Raw genomic sequence first — 15,680 nt, 5'->3', positions numbered from 1 at the left:
TATCCAGATGGCAGCCGTGTTGCCAGTGCGGATGGAACGTGGCCATTCACAAGGCGGTGCTCGGTGCTTCACAGTGGGCGAGCCTGCCTGTTGGTCCCTGTGTTTCCTGAGGTTGCTGGCACCTTCGCACAGAAGGTTCCTGAGCCCGAAGAGAGTGCCCTCTGCTTCCTCATACACTGAGGCTGGATGCAGTTGGCTGTAGAAGAGACTTAGAGCTGGAAGTAACCCTCAACTCAAAGGTTCCGGGATAGACTACCAAGTTATAGCCAGGGTTCCATCCTGGTGCCTGTGCCCTCGGCAATGTGACTCCCAAAGGGTGGAGCCCAACTTCTCACCTTTGAATCTGGGTTGGCCTCATGACCTTGGCTAACAGAATGCACTGGAGGTGATGGTATACAAGTTCAAGGCTAGGCTCAAGAGACCTTGCAGCTTCTGCCTTCACCCTCTTAGGTGGCTGCCCTGAAACACGTGAAGGGACTTGATGTAGGAGAAGAGGCCCCTGGAGGAGAACAAGGCCCCCTGGCTGACAGCCACACCAACTGCCTGACATGGGTGAGGCCATCTTGGACCTTGGAGCCGAGGTGCCATCCCAGCTGAGCATAATTGTTGGGGTGAGCCCAGAAGAAACCAGACAAGGAGCCACCCAGCCCACCCAAAAAAGCTTGAGAAAGAAGAAACCCTTGTGCCCTGGCCTGTTTGGCTCAGCGGTTGGAGCGTCGGCCTGCGGACCAGAGAGTCTCAGGTTTGGTTCCCGCTAAGGACACATACAAAAAAAAAAAAAAAGAAGAAGAAGAAACCCTTGTTGTCTAAGTTGTGGGGTGGTTTGCTACACAGCACAGGGTAACTGAGGCCTAGAGAAGAGGACTTACCACGGCCCCACAGCGAGACAGAGACCACGTGTAACTGTGACCAGGTTTCCCAGCTGCTCCCAGAGCCCTTCCCACCAGGGTCCCACGGCCAACTTGGTCAGCCCCACCCCGTGTGTGTATGTGCATGCGTGTGGGGTGTGAATCAGTGGGCCCTTCCCACTTCCCCTGAGTTATAAAGGGTTGGCTGACATCCACACAAGATTCTCCCATCCATCATCTCTTGGGAGGGAGGGATGGTTCATCCCATTCTACAGACGATGAACGGAGGCCAAACTGACAGACAACTTGCTGACAGCCACGCAGCTAGGAAGGAGCAAAGCTCTGACTCAAACCCATTCAAGCCTCTGAGGCCCACTCAGAATCTTCCCCACTGGCTCCCAGGAAGGAGAATGGCAGGTGACAAAGTTCCCTCCAAGGGTCAGTGTCTCAAAAAGGGGCACAAACATACACACACACAAACACACCACATACAGTATACATAGTATACCATGCACAAAACACATACATGCATAGCACACACATACCATACACATACATATATACACATCGCACATGAACACACACCATACATACACATCATATAGACATAAGTACCATACGCACAGCACACGCACACACACGCACACACACGCACACACACCATACATACACACCATACACATATACATACCACACACATAGCACATGCAGACACACTTACATCATCTCTCTCTGTATCTCTTCTTCCCAACTCTCCATCTTCAACCAATCTACCCCCCAATGGACCATATACTTTATTAAAAATATATAGTTACAAACTCCATTGTCAATCTGAGTTGGGCCTGGGGGCGTGGAGAAACCACAGGGAGGGATGGCCTTTGTCCTGTCCCTTGGGTCCCCCCTCTGCACCCACACCAACGCCATCCAGGGCCAAGATGGCTCTGAGGCTCTGAGGCTCTGAGGGACCGGCCAGCTGCGCAGGGGAAGAGGCTTGATGGGCAGGAGGGGGCGGGGACAGAGGGGCTGCGCCTCCTCGTCCTGCAGGTACAAATGGCAGAAAGTGGATTCGGTGCCTCCATCTCTCCCCATTTATAGATATTTACAAAAGAAAGTCATGAGCAACAGATCACAGTCATGCAAAAGAAACGCACACCCCTCCCTCCCCCAAAACGAACCCCTGCCCACCCCGGACCCTACGAAGCCCACCCTCCAGAGTCCAGCGGCTTTCCCCAAGGTTCTGAGAACAAAGGGGGCACGTCTTTGAGGGTCAGTGGGGAAAGTGTGGTGAGGCTGGGGTCCCCGCACCACCAGCAGGTAGGCGTTGGGGAACTCGGGTTGACAGGGCTGAGGGTTTTCTGGGTCCCTTCCCAGGCCTGAGTTCTAGAGTCACTAGGAAGGGGTCCCCCAGTTGTGAAGCACCCACCTCCCTCCAGAAGGTCCATGGAGCCAGGGTCAGCTCTGCCCTGAGTGTGGAGGGGGCGTCCTGGCATCTCCCCCCCAGCAGAGGCTCTAGCGGGAGGCGATGAGGGGCCTGGAGGTCAGATGGCCGACTCCCTGCGGTAGGAGATGTTGTCCAGTGGGAGGCTGGCTTGCATGCGCTCCAGATCCAGGTGGCTGCCAAGCTCGAGCATTCGGATGATGCCCGCCTCCTCCTTGGAACCTGCCTCCAGACCCAGGCCGGCGGCCACAGCCGCAGCCGCCGCCTCCTCCTCCATCTCCTCTTCCTCCTGGCTCATGAGGGCCAGCTCATTCTCGTAGCAGAAGGCACTGGGCGGGGGCGGCGGGGCGGGCAGCACGGTGATCTTGCTCTCCTGCAGCTCCCGGGCGGAGCAGCAGGGCGTGCCGGCCACCTCGTAGGTCTTGTGGAAGCGCGAGTAGTCCACCTTGTAGTGGCTCTTCTCCTCGAAGACCACGGGCTCAAAGCGGTGGCCCCACAGGATCTCGCTGGCCAGGTAGGAGCTGCGGGCCTGGGTGGTCATGGCGGTGGCCTCCACCATGCCCTCCAGGATGACCACGATCTCGAAGTCCTCAGACTCCAGCTCCTCCTTGCCCATGCCGTACAGCGGGCTGTCCTCATCGATCTCGTGGACGATGATGATGGGCGACACCAGGAAGATGCGGTCCAGGCCGATGTCATAGCCCACGTTGAGGTCCCGCTGGTCCAACGGCAGGTACTCGCCCTCCTGGGTCATGTAGGGCTTGATGAGCTGGGCCCGCACGTGGGCCTCCACGATGTGGCTCTTGCGCAGGTTGCCCACGCGCCACATCAAGCAGAGCTTGCCATCTCGCACCGAGATGACCGCGTGGTGGCTGAACAGCAGTGTCTGCGCCCGCTTCTTGGGCCTCGCCATCTTGGCCATGATGGTGCCGATCATGAAGGAGTCGATGACGCAGCCCACGATGGACTGCACCACCACGGCGATGACCGCCAAGGGGCACTCCTCCGTCACGCACCGGAACCCGTAGCCGATGGTCGTCTGCGTCTCCACCGAGAACAGGAAGGCGCCGAGGAAGCCGTTCACGTGCATGATGCACGGCTTGGGGGTGGCTGGCGCTGCCCCGCCGCTGCCCACCGGGGCCCCCGCCGTGGCCACCACCGGGCTGGCCTCCAGGTCGCCGTGGAAGAAGGCGATGCACCAGAAGAGGAGGCCGAAGAAGAGCCAGGAGATGAGGAAGGCCGCGGAGAAGATCATGAGCATGTAGCGCCAGCGCGTGTCCACGCAGGTGGTGAAGATGTCCGCCATGTAGCGCTGCGACTTGTTGCTCAGGTTGGCGAAGTAGACGTTGCACTGGCCGTTCTTCTTGACGAAGCGGTTGCGGCGTTTCCGCCGGGGCACGTGGGCCTGCCCGTTGCGGCTGTGCCCCAGCATGTCCTGAGGCAGGGGTGGTCACCTGGGAAGACACAGGCCTGGGGAGGGGAGAAGCCAGACACATGAGAAGCTGGGAGCAAGCGGCTGCCGTGGCCGCGGCCTCTGCAGGGGCCCCCAGGAGCCAGGCTCCAGCGGCAAGGCGCCCACCCAAAGGAATGGAAGGGAAGAGCCCGGCCCAGCGGGGAGACTCCTCGCCCTGGCCGGCAGACCGCGCCAGAGAAGGTGATTCTGACCGCAGGGAGGGGAGGTCGGGACCTGAGCCAGTGCCTCCGCGGCCAGCCCAGCTCCAGGGTTGGGGTCTCTCTGCCAGGCCAGAAGCTGAGGCCACCAGGATCCAGAGCCTAGACCCAGCCCCTCTCGCTGCCCCCTCCAACCCTCCTTTGCCCACTGAGCTTCCTGATGCCCATCTTGGCTCCAGCCTCCGCCGGTTGCCCCGAGCAGAGGGAGCTGTGAGCGCCCTGGCCAGCCCGCCTCCTGGGCTCAGCCTCCGCCTTCCTGGGTCTTCTGGGGGCTGGATGCGCCCTGTGCTGTCCAATATGACAGCCACTGGCCACCTGTGGTTCTTTACATGGACTTAAAATGAAAGATTTAACTCAGTTGCACAGCTGCACAAGCCACATTTCAAATTCAAGTGCTCGTGGCCAACAGCTACCAAACTGGACCGAGCTGCGGACGATGCTGACACGCAGCCCCACCTCAGTTCCTGTCCTGTGCCCAGACTCGTTGGGAGTAGCAGTGGGTGATGACACCGATGGTGATCAAGACAGAGGAAGGGCCCTGGCCGGTTTGGCTCAGCTGTTAGAGCGTCGGCCCACGGTCCAGAGAGACCTGGGTTTGGTTCCCACTAAGGACACGTACCTCCGTTGCAGTTTGTCCTGAGGGTTGGGGTTGTGTGGATGGCAACCAGTCGATGTGTCTCTCTCTCTCTCTCTCTTCCTCTCTCTCTCCCTCTCGCTCTATGCAAAAATGTCCTCAGGTGAGAATTGAAAAAAAAAAAGACAGAGGAAGGGGCATCCTGAGCTTGGTTCTTATGTAGGTGTCACTATTCCCTTGTCACAGGAAAGGGAAGAGGGGCTCAGAGAGGGGAAGTGACCTGCCCAAGGCCACACAGCTGGTAAGTGGGTCCAAACCCAGGTGTATCTAACTCTTCAGCTCCCACGTCCTGTCAACATTGATGAGTTCCTGGTGTGGAGACCCGGAGTGGGGGAGGTTACACACCCACTGACCAGCTGTGTCACCTTCGGACAACGCATTTCACCTCTTTGAGCCTCATTTTCTTCATCTGTAAAATGGGGATCGAAGCCCTGCCTCACAGGACCCGAGGAGACAGTAGGTGCTCGGTTAGAGCCAGCTGCCCTCCTGCCTTCCTCCCCTCCCCTGGGGGCAGGAGGAAGCTGGTGACAGGCAGGACTGGCTGTCAGCATCCCCAGCTGTTTCAGCAGAGGCGGCCCCTCACCCCACCGGGTGGCAGGCGCACCAGCTGGGCCACTGCAGGGCAGACCCTCCCTCCGTCCCTCCCTTCCACTGAGGCGGCAGGAGAGAGATGGTGCTGCCCAGGGCCCCGGCGGCTGGCAGGGCCGGCCCAAGCCTGGGTTTCTGGTAACATTTTGGCCCAGAATTATATAAGGCTGAAAGTTTCTATTTTCTGTTCTATTCTTCTTCCTGATCTAATTGTGCATCTGTGGCAATGTTTATACACTTCCCTGGATCAGGACAACTCAGTTGCCGCAGCAACCAGTGCGCACCAACGCTGTAATTTAGAGATCAACAGCTTCAGAGGCGGCCTCTTCCAGGGAGGAACGCCCTCTCCCAGCCCAAGGAGAGTGCGCCCTGTCCCTCCCCCATGGTCACCCACCCCACTCCGGGCTCTTCTCCCTTCTCCCCTTCAAAGGAGCTCCCTGGGTTCCACAGGCCTGGATGGAAGTCCAAGAGCCACCACGTAACTTGAGCAAGTTACTTGACGGGACTGAACCTCAGTTTCCTCATCTGGAAAATGGAATCAGTGAGACTCATCAGTCTGAAAACCTAACAGGTAATGTTGGCACGTGATGCTGGTCCTTAGGGGTCATAACTTTACCTGGGCATCCCAGGCTTTCTCTGCCACCTCCCCCAGAGTCTCAACAGCCAGGGTGCCGGGCGCACCTTCGAGGACGAAGTTTCCAGGGAGGTCTTCCTTCACTAAACATCTGTCTGCTCTGTCCCGCAGTGGAATGCCTCCATTACCACCACAGAAGGAACCAGAGCAAGAAAGAATAGAAATTCCCTGATTGCAAGACCATTTCACGTCTGAGGCCAAGGACGCTCGGAGCTGGGACAGACTCACTTGCCAGAGTGAGGCAGGGTGGACCAGCCCTGAACCGGTCTCCTCATCCCACACCAGCGCTTCTGGAAGGTCAAGGTGTTCCTAAGAGGTCTTCCTCCCTGGAGGGCACTGGGGTGAGGTTTGGGGCTAGGGGAAGACAGGGCATCAGCCTGGCCCCAGCAGGCCCTGGACCCACAGGCCGCAGGTCTCCAGACGAGAGGCAGAGGGGACAGAGTGTGGTGACCCAGCTTTTCATGGAGACCTCAAGGTCCCTGAGGCCCAGAGAAGGTGAGGGCCTTGCCCAAGACCAGGGGACCTCTGGTTCTCTGCCCAGAGGGACTGTCCCCGACCTGGGGGGAGGGTGTGCTGCCAGAGAGGACTCTTCATGAGGCCCCCTCTCTAGGAGACCATCCCCGTGGCGACAGGCTGTTGGCCCTTCCCTCCCAGCCCACTGTTCCCCATCTGTGAGTAGAAATGATAGGAGTCTAGGCCAAACCTCATGCCCAGGGTCAGCCCCGAGGCTCCACACATCCCACCCCTACACTCACACCCCAACTTCAGTAGTCACCCCCAGCCCTTCCATCACCCCAACCCTAGGCATCATCCCACATCACAGCTGGTGGGGGCAGAGTCCATCCCCAACCCCTGTGCCCCTGTCCTGGTCACAGCAACGTCTCTGAGCCCCAGCTGGGCGAGCTTGGGGTGCTCAGAAATGTCTGCTTGGGCTGTGGGGAAAGCTGCCCCGGACACACGTGCTCGCCCAGACCCAGCACCTCCACCTCGGAGGAGCCTGTGTGGCCCGTCCCCCTAAGCCCCTGGTCTCAGGGACCTGCTCAAATAAGCCAACACCTGTCACCACTCCGGGCAGAAACGAGAGGCCCGCCTGCGGCGTGTGGGCTGACCGCACCGTGCCGACCAGAAAGTGACAAGTTCGAAGCGGGGCCTTGTGCCTCTGGGTGACCACAGGGAGAGGGCAGGGCTTCTTTTCTTTTAAAAAATATTTAAAATAGATTTTGAGAGAGAGAGAGACAAAAGAGCCAAAGAGCAGGGGGACAGGCGGCAGAAGAGGGGCGCGCGCAGGTGGGCGCCACCCTCTTCTGAGGGAGGCCTTACTGAGGGGGGCGGCGTCGGGCTCTTAGGGGCCTGCAGCTCGCTGCACTCTTCAGGGAGGCAGGGAGCTGGACTAACCCGCTGGCCAGGAAGGGGCAGGCCTGCGAGGCGGGTCCCTGTCACAGCCTTGCGGGGGACCTCGCGCGAGTCCTCCCCCTTCCTGGCCGGGTTCTCCCTGCAGGCACTGTCCCTCGGTGGACTCCTTCCGTGGTGACTCCTGTTTCTCTGGGGAATGACGGGATGGGACGCGCTGGCTGCTTTTCACAAACGGAATGTCCTTTCCCGGCGAAGGGAAGGACTGACCGTGCTGCGCCGGTTACCGATTAAAGAACTTTTATACTGGGTTGTGAATGTCCAAAATCTGAAGCTCCCAGTCCACCCTCACTGGACACTAGGGAAACTGAGGCAGAGAGCAGGGATGTGGCCTGGTGAGCCAGCAGCTGGCCAAGGGCACTGGGGCCTCAGGGAGACGGTGACGGTGACCAGCAGGGCTGGCAGCTCACTGGTACCGCTGCTATCCTGCCCCTTCCTGAGGAGCTAAGGGGGGTGGAGACCTGCCTGCCAGGGGTCCAGGGGGAAGACCCTGCTCTGTCACCTCTTATGTTTTCCCTCTGATTGTGTGACACTGAATGCCTCCTCCTCTTCTGTGAAAGAAAAGCCGACAGAGTGGCAGCAGCCCCAGTGGGTCCAGCAACCCGGGCAAGGCTCCCTGGCGCGCACGCACGCACGGAGATGGGGCAGCACCTCAGGTGGCCTCCAGCCCCAGCGGGGGCAGGAGCCGGGGTGACCCCGGCAGGCTCGGTGCACACTCAGCCCCCAGGGGGCAGGAGGGAGGGGGCAGAAGCTCACATTAGGGGACAAGGCAGCCTGGCAGCCTGTAGGGCCTTTATGCAACTCCTGGTTATTGGGTGGGGCAACAGGGCAGGGGAGGGGACTTGCCTGAGGTCACACAGCTGAGCTTGGGGCCCAGCTGGACCATCCTCCATGCCGCTCTCAGGGAACAAAGGGGTCGGTCCATCTCACAAAGCATCGGCAGCCCTTTGTTTTGAACAGGTATTTATTAAGCACCTACCATGGCCCAGGCAGGGATACTATTTCTGCTGAAAGATCACAAGCTGGGGTGGAGGTGGGGGCAGGGGTCACACGGTAGAAGCGGCAAGTTGGGGTTCTGATTCCAGTCTGGCTGGCTCCGGGTCCCTGACTCACCCTGGTCCCCAGCCTCTGGCCTCAGGTCCGCTCCCTTCATCTCCCACGTGACCTGTTTGCCAAATCCCTGTGCCTCGCCCCAGCGCCCCGGCCCAGGCCCCAGCGCCCGGCCCAGGCCCGAGCTTTCTCTAAAGCCTTCCCAGGCTGCCAGCCCGCCCCGCCTCCTCTGAGCCCAGGGCCCCCAGTGTCTGTCTGTCTGCACTCCTGGGCTTCTTTTCCACTTATGAAAAGAACGTGCTACTTGAACCCTTGTGCTGGTGGTGGCAAGACCTGGTTCTCAGTCTCAGCTCTATCACCTCCTTGGGTATCCTCTTTGGACCTCAGTTTCTTCATCTGCAAAGTGCAGATCATGACAACGGTGCCTCCCGCACCAGGCCACTGTCGGGCAAACGTGACAAGCACTCCGTAACAGACACACAGGCATTGCAGGTAACATGCACAGAACACGATGAGGAGGAGGAGGAAGGTGATGATGACCACATGAGAAAACCTGGCTTCCAGTCCTGGTCCCACCACTAACTGCTCAAGCCTGGTGCTCCTCTTCTGCAAGGGGGGGGCGGGGGGGTGGACTGCTCCGTGGCAGCAGGGTGGGACTATGTGATGAAACAAGGCACCCAGCACAGTCTGAAATAATGAGGGGAAAAGGGGGGATCCAGAAGGTGTTCCAGAGTCTGATCAGCTCGCCCACCCCTCGGCCCCTCTTGGGTCTGGATGGGAAGACGGACTCTTCTATCATGGGGAGTGAGCAGAGGGTAGGGCAGGGCCGAGGGACTAGCTCCGTGCATCCAGAAAGGATTCTAGAGGGTGGGAGGACCTCCCTGGGGACGTGGAAGGACTTCGCCCCAGGGCTGCATTTCCCCCCCTGAGACGCACAGAGCCTGCCCCCTCTCCTGCTCTGAAGGAGACCTCTCAGGCCTGACCACCTGATCTGGGTGAGGGTCCTTTCAGCTCCAGCACACGGGGCTCTGCAGGAGAGGCAACGGGTTCCAGGACCAGGCAGCTGAGCTGTGCTTCTCAGAGTAAAGGGAGCTGAGGGTGAGTCTAGCCCGGCGGAGATTGTGGCAGGGTGTCCATTTCCGCCCATGGCCCTCTGCAGGCCCTGTCCTGCTCCTGGGACCCTGGGAGGTCTGACTCTCTTCTCTTTGTGAATGTTGAGAGCCCATATCTTCCCCCTCCCCGTGCAGTGTCTTCAACTACGAACTCTGTCCACTTTCTGCCTGTGTGACCTTGGGCAAGTGACTTAACCTCTCTGGTCCCTACACGCCTCATCTTTTGGTGGGGCTAATAATAGTTCTTACATCATAAGGTTGTAATGGGGAATAAATGGGACCGTGCACATCACATGCCCAGAACACAGTAAATTATTGATGCGAGGTCCGAATCACTCCCGAGCCTGAACAGTCCTTCCCTTGGTCTCCCTGCATTTCAGATCAGTGCTCAGAGCCCACCCTGCACCCATCTCAAGGCCCTGCCCAGTTTGTTCCAACACCAGCATTAGGGACCAGGCGAGCAAGAGCAGTGGCCTCCGCACCTCACAGAGCTGGGCCAGAAGTGGGCTCCAGCAGGTCCCTTGACCTCTCTGAACCTCAGTCTCCATATGGGAAGGACCATAGTAATGCCTACCTTGCCGGGTGGTCGCGAGGGCCAGACGCAGATTGTCAATTGTCCTAAAAGTGCAGGCCACACAGTTGGTGCTCAATTAATGCTGCTTGTCTCCCACACCTTCTTCTGAACGCTGACATCCCACCGCACACCCAGCCCCTCCCGCTGGCCAACGGTATGACATTGCACAAGCCACCGGAGCACTGAGCACACACTTCCTCTGTGCGGACACTGCTCCGAGTGCTTCACTAGGATCAATTCCTGTCATCCTCACCGTGACCTCAGAGGACGCCACCATTACCATCCCTACATTAGAAGTAAGAAAACCAAGACACAGAGAGGTTCAGCAAATTGCCCAGGTTCACACAGCCACAGAGGTAGAGTCAGGCTTTGGACCCAGCGGTCAATACCAGACATTCTGTCCTCCTGCCTCAAAGAAACATTGTCACATCACACGTTTCTCCGGCTTAGTAAACATTTTTTTAAATATGTTTTTATTGATTTTTTAGAGAGAGGGGAAGGGAGAGAGAGAGATAGAAACATGGATGTGAGAAACAGCGATCGGCTGCCTCCTGCACACCCGCTACTGGGGATCGATCATCGAACTGGGACCTCTCGTCCATGGGACAACTCTCAGTCCACTGAGCGACACCGGCTGGGCCAACTTAGTAAACATCCATCAAGCCCCACTGTGTGCAGGTTGGGAAAGCAGAAACTGGGTCATCGGGAGTGGGAGCCAGGACCCAGGTCTCTGATTGCAGGTCCAGCCAGAGCCTAGACACACGGGCGACTCGGTTCCACAGGGGCTCTGGGCAGTGAGGTGAACCAGCTCCTTCCTCCAGCTCTGCACCCCACCTCTCTCCCAGCCAGTCAGCCGCAGGTGAACAGGCTTGGAAAGCAAGTTCCCCAGAAGGTCCACAGTGGCAGGAGCTGGGGGCTGGAGGACTTGAGGGCCACTGCTCGAACCTGCAAGTGTGCCCTTGCTTACGTTACTGACCCCTGGCCCCGGCCCTGCTGGAGAACTCACCACCCCTGCAGGAGCCCCTCCTACTGGCTCAACTGTCCCACCACCAAAGGGCCACCCCAAACACTGTGCCCCTCCTCCCTACATGGCTCCGGAGGCTTCTCTCTTCCGGAGCCCTCCTCTGTCACTAGCCATGAGATTCTCTCCCCACCACCTTGCGGTGGCTCGTCCTCGAAGTCACTCCCTCCGTGACTGTTTATCGCACACTGGCTGCGGGTCACAGGGGCCGCGGACTCACCCAGCGAGTGGATCAGCTGGGGAGAGCTCTCCACACGAGCAGAGGCGGCAGTCACCGTTTCTGAGCCCCGAAGGAGCCTGGCGTGGTGTGAGGGAGAAGAGGGGTGCTAGTTTGGCGGGGTTCCCAAAGGGCTCTTTGAGAAAGTGGCATTTAAACCGAGACCTGAGTAATACGTGGGAGTGGAGTTCATGAGGATCGTGTGTCTGTGTGATCGGTGGAGTGAGAACATTCCGGAAAGAGTCTGGGTGTTGAGGACCTGCAGCAAGGCCAGGCGGCAGGAGTGAGGTGAGCAGGAGGGAGCTGCCCGGGAGGAGCCCCAGGATTGGACCTCATCCTCAAGGTGGGGGGCGACAGGCACCTGGTTTCACCTGGTCTGGTCTTTACACTTTCGTGGGGAATCTTCGGGACAAGCAGGAGTACAGCAAACCCCTGTGTGTCTGCTACCAGGCTGAAGTGAAGAAAGAAAACACCCTCCGTCCAGGCCCAGTGGCAGCCCTGCCCTGTGGGGCTGGGGGCTCCACCGTCCGTCTGTCCGTGTGGTGCGCACACTGGAATCCGGCGGCGGACGCCGGGCGGGGCGCAGGGCAACCAGGGGCGGGGGGGGGGGGGGGGGGGGGGGGGGGACTCCTGCTGCCCGGGCAGGGCAGGTGGTGACGGTGGCCTGGAGCTGCCAGGCGGTAGCAGGAGAGCTTGAGAGAAGTAAGCAATTTGGGGACACTTCTGGACAAAGAGCTGGAGTGGGGGTGGATTGGATGGGGAAGTTGGGAAGAGGGGTGACAGGAATAGGTAACAGTGGACAGGGAAAGAGGGCCAGGGTCAAGGAGTGACACTTTCTAGTATGCAGTGGCCTTGGGTTGTCCTGCTGGAGGTGCCGGCACGTCAGACCCCAGGTCTGGGCGGAGTTGGACCGGTTTGATCTTGACCCCTGGGTGGTATTTTAAGCTGTGAAGGTGGACAAGATCGCCTGGGCAAGAATGCTGGGTGAGAAGGGACGACCCAGACCCAGACCCAGACCCAGACCCGGACCTCCTGCACCCAGGAGACTGATGCGGCAGAGGGAGGCTGGGCCCGAGCAACCAGCGGGGACAGCAGCCTGGAGCCAGGGAAAAGGGAGTTCCCGCAGAGCTGCCCAGCTGGCCCTGCCCAGCCCAGACCACCGGAAGCCAGCAGCCCCACCTCCCCACTCTATTTGGATGCCCTCCCTCCCTGGCCAAAATGGTTGAGATTCCTCCTGAGCCGAGGGGAAGGGGAGGTGCTGGGGCAGGGGCAGCTGTGGTGGCCGCCACACAGCCAAGGACTGCCATCCCCATCCCTGCATCCCAGCCAGGGGTGGGGATGGGCGTGGAAATCATTTCCCCTTACCCTGTTCTTGGTCTCTCAGCAAACACATCCCCGGGGCAGCTGGTGGGGGGAGGGTCTCCTAGAGCTCTGGGGAGTGGGGGCGCCGCCCCTCATTCCCACGCACACAGGATTCCCAGGAGGATGAATGGAAGAAGAGGTGTGGGGAAGGGGGAGGATGGGGAAAGGGAGTCAGAGCCAAGTGCCAGGCTCGCTCCATCCCTTGCTCTGGGTGGCCCTGGGTGGCCCTGGGAGGCCCTGGGTGGCTTTGGAGAGCCATGGAATTGCCTGTGACACCTGTGTATGCTCCTGGGCCCTCAGCCTGCAGACAGTCACGCCCACAGGGAGCCAGGAACCTGCTTGCCCAGCCCAGCCGGCAGCAGCCTGCCACCCATTCCTACATGGCTCACCACGCAGCCAGAAAAAAGGAGGAGGGAGCCCTGGAAGGAGGGATGTGGTCTTCAAGACGTGTTTTAAGTGAAAAAAGGCAACAGTGATGAATACCAAGTATAGTATCTACCGTTTGTACAAAAAGGAGAGAAAGAATTTTTAGATACACATATTTGCTTGTCTGCGCTTGTCTACGGATGGAGACCCAGGAGACTGGGGCCACTGGCTGCCTCGGGGGAGGGAAGGCAGGTGGCTGGGGATGGGTGGGAGGAAGAATTCGCACTGTATTCCCATTGTGTCTTTTTAATTTTAGAACCGTATGAATGTATCACCTACAGAAAAAAACAAAAGACACATAGAAAGTTTTAAAATTAGTATGTACATATGTGTAATTTTCTCAGAAGGATCAGAGCGTTCATAAGGTCCTCAAAAGGGACTGTGGTCCCAGAAAGCTTGAAGACGCTTCACTCCTGTGCCGTGGGGCTGTGGGAAATGCCTTCACCTCTCTGAGTCACATCCATAAATGGGGAGGAATAACACTCACTGCATAGGCATGCTAAAAGATGCACAGTGGTATTAGAGGGCGAGGGTTTATAAACTGTCAAGTGCAGAAGCCCTTCTTGAAGAGGACGACTTAATGTCACCTCCCATCTTCCCCACAGTCCCCCCCCGGGTTCCTCTGAGCCCACTGCCCCCCCAGCAGCTCTGATGGAGGCCCTGGCTGGCCCTTGCCTTCCGCTGTGAGTCGCCCAGGCCTGAAAGCCCCTCTCTGGTTGCCCTTCTTACCTGCCCTCCTTACCCGCCCTCCTCCAGCCTCTGTGTACACACCCGTGCAGTGCCCAGGATCACCTTGGCTGAAAATACCACCTGGCCCCTGTCACCCTCCCAAGCAGTGACAAGCAAACTGGGCTCCTGCTCCCAGCATCTGCTGGACGTCTAAGAGGCACCCCAAACTCATCATCACAAAGACTGACCGTCCCTCACCTGCCTTCTCCGCCTCAGTCTGTGATCTCCCAGGGGGTCCACTCAGCCCTAATGCCTGGGCGGCACCCTTCAACCCTCTCCAAAGCCAATAGTGGTATAACATTTAGTGTTTGCTGTGGGCCAAGCCCCGGCCCCTCCTTTGATCCCCATGACACCATGGAGGGGGGTGCTGTTATTTTCATCCCTGCCGGGGGTTCAGGAGCTCCCCCAAGGAGGAGAAACCTCAGGACGGGGACCTGGATGCTGGCTGCACACCTAGCCCACACAGCCTGCAGAGTGCTCCCTGCTGCCTCCCAACCCCATCACTACCGACAGCTCCATAGCCTCTCCCCGCACTGCCCTGCCTCCTCCCCCTGCAGGCTCATCTCCACGGGCTGAGGACCACGGGCTGAGGACCATGGGCTGAGGACCACGGGCTGAGGACCCACACGGGCTGGGGACCACGGGCTGAGGACCACGGGCTGAGGACCCATGGGCTGAGGACCCACACGGGCTGAGGACCACAGGTTGAGGACCCACACGGGCTGGGGACCACGGGCTGAGGACCCACACAGGCTGAGGACCCACACGGGCTGGGGACCACGGGCTGAGGACCCACACGGGCTGGGGACCACGGGCTGAGGACCCACACGGGCTGGGGACCACGGGCTGAGGACCCACACGGGCTGGGGACCACGGGCTGAGGACCCACACGGGCTGGGGACCACGGGCTGAGGACCACGGGCTGAGGACCCATGGGCTGAGGACCCACACGGGCTGGGGACCACGGGCTGAGGACCCACACGGGCTGGGGACCACGGGCTGAGGACCCACACGGGCTGGGGACCACGGGCTGAGGACCCACACGGGCTGGGGACCACGGGCTGAGGACCACGGGCTGAGGACCCATGGGCTGAGGACCCACACAGGCTGGGGACCACAGGCTGAGGACCCATACGGGCTGGGGACCACGGGCTGAGGACCCACGGCACTCCTCAGCTTAGAGCTCAGAGGCTTTCCTGCCCTCTGACCTCAACTCCACTCCCCACCCCACCGCGTGGGCCTTTCTTCTTGTCCCTTGAACACACCAGGTTTATTCCTATCTCTGGTTCTATACACTGGCTGTCCCTCTGGCTGAAATTCTCCGGGACAGTCAGGTCTTGACTCAAAGGCTGCCTCCTCCCAGAGACCCCAGGCACTGTCCCTTTGTCTGCGTCCTCACCTCCCACAGCGCGCGTCCCCTTTATCTCGCAATCTCCTTAAGTGCAGGGACCTTGACTCTCTGCCTCACCCCTGAGCCCCAGACGCTTTATAAACATCTGATGACTGACAAAGAAACAAGATAATTTCAGCCCATCATAATTCCCATAAAGGACCCAAGCAGGTGATGTGACACAACGTGACCAAGCAGGAGCTATTTTTGTCACCATAGTCAGGGAGAACCTCCCCACAAAGGTGGCCTCTGAGTGGAGACCAGAAGGAGACCTTCTGTGACGCTGGAGTGGGGGCAGGACATCTGAGGCCTCAGGCCTCTGCCTCACCCTCCCACAGACCACTGGCTTCTCCTCTGGTGTCCCTCAGGTGTCCTCCTAGGGGGTGATCAGGGCATCCTGGCTTCATACCTAGTGTCCTAGGCCCAAATGATAAGCTCCAAGGACTGGTGGGGGGAAATGTGTGCAGGGCCAAGTGAGGTGAAGGGTCAGAGACAGAGGAAGGAACACTCAGCCCCGACTCCTACCCCAACAGTCCAGCTCATCCACAGCCATGAGTGACTCACTATCAGAATGCC

At 59.3% G+C, this 15,680-nt stretch overlaps 1 protein-coding gene across 1 annotated transcript; it reads right to left on the bottom strand.

The window, feature by feature from the left end:
• Positions 1 to 1,916: 1,916 nt before the first annotated feature.
• On the bottom strand, positions 1,917 to 15,036 carry KCNJ4 (potassium inwardly rectifying channel subfamily J member 4). Its single transcript, XM_036252491.1, has 2 exons — positions 14,980 to 15,036; positions 1,917 to 3,756 (listed from the first exon to the last, which is right to left on the bottom strand). Exon 2 carries the CDS (start codon positions 3,716 to 3,718, stop codon positions 2,387 to 2,389), a length of 1,332 nt encoding a protein of 443 aa, XP_036108384.1. The 5' UTR covers positions 3,719 to 3,756; positions 14,980 to 15,036; the 3' UTR covers positions 1,917 to 2,386.
• Between the last annotated feature and the right edge of the window lie 644 nt (positions 15,037 to 15,680).

This window comes from Molossus molossus, unplaced genomic scaffold, assembly GCF_014108415.1.
Source record: "Molossus molossus isolate mMolMol1 unplaced genomic scaffold, mMolMol1.p scaffold_m16_p_10, whole genome shotgun sequence".
Classification (NCBI taxonomy): Eukaryota; Metazoa; Chordata; class Mammalia; order Chiroptera; family Molossidae; genus Molossus; species Molossus molossus.
Note: the sequence above shows the minus strand (reverse complement) of the source record. Positions and strands in the feature narration are given on the sequence as shown.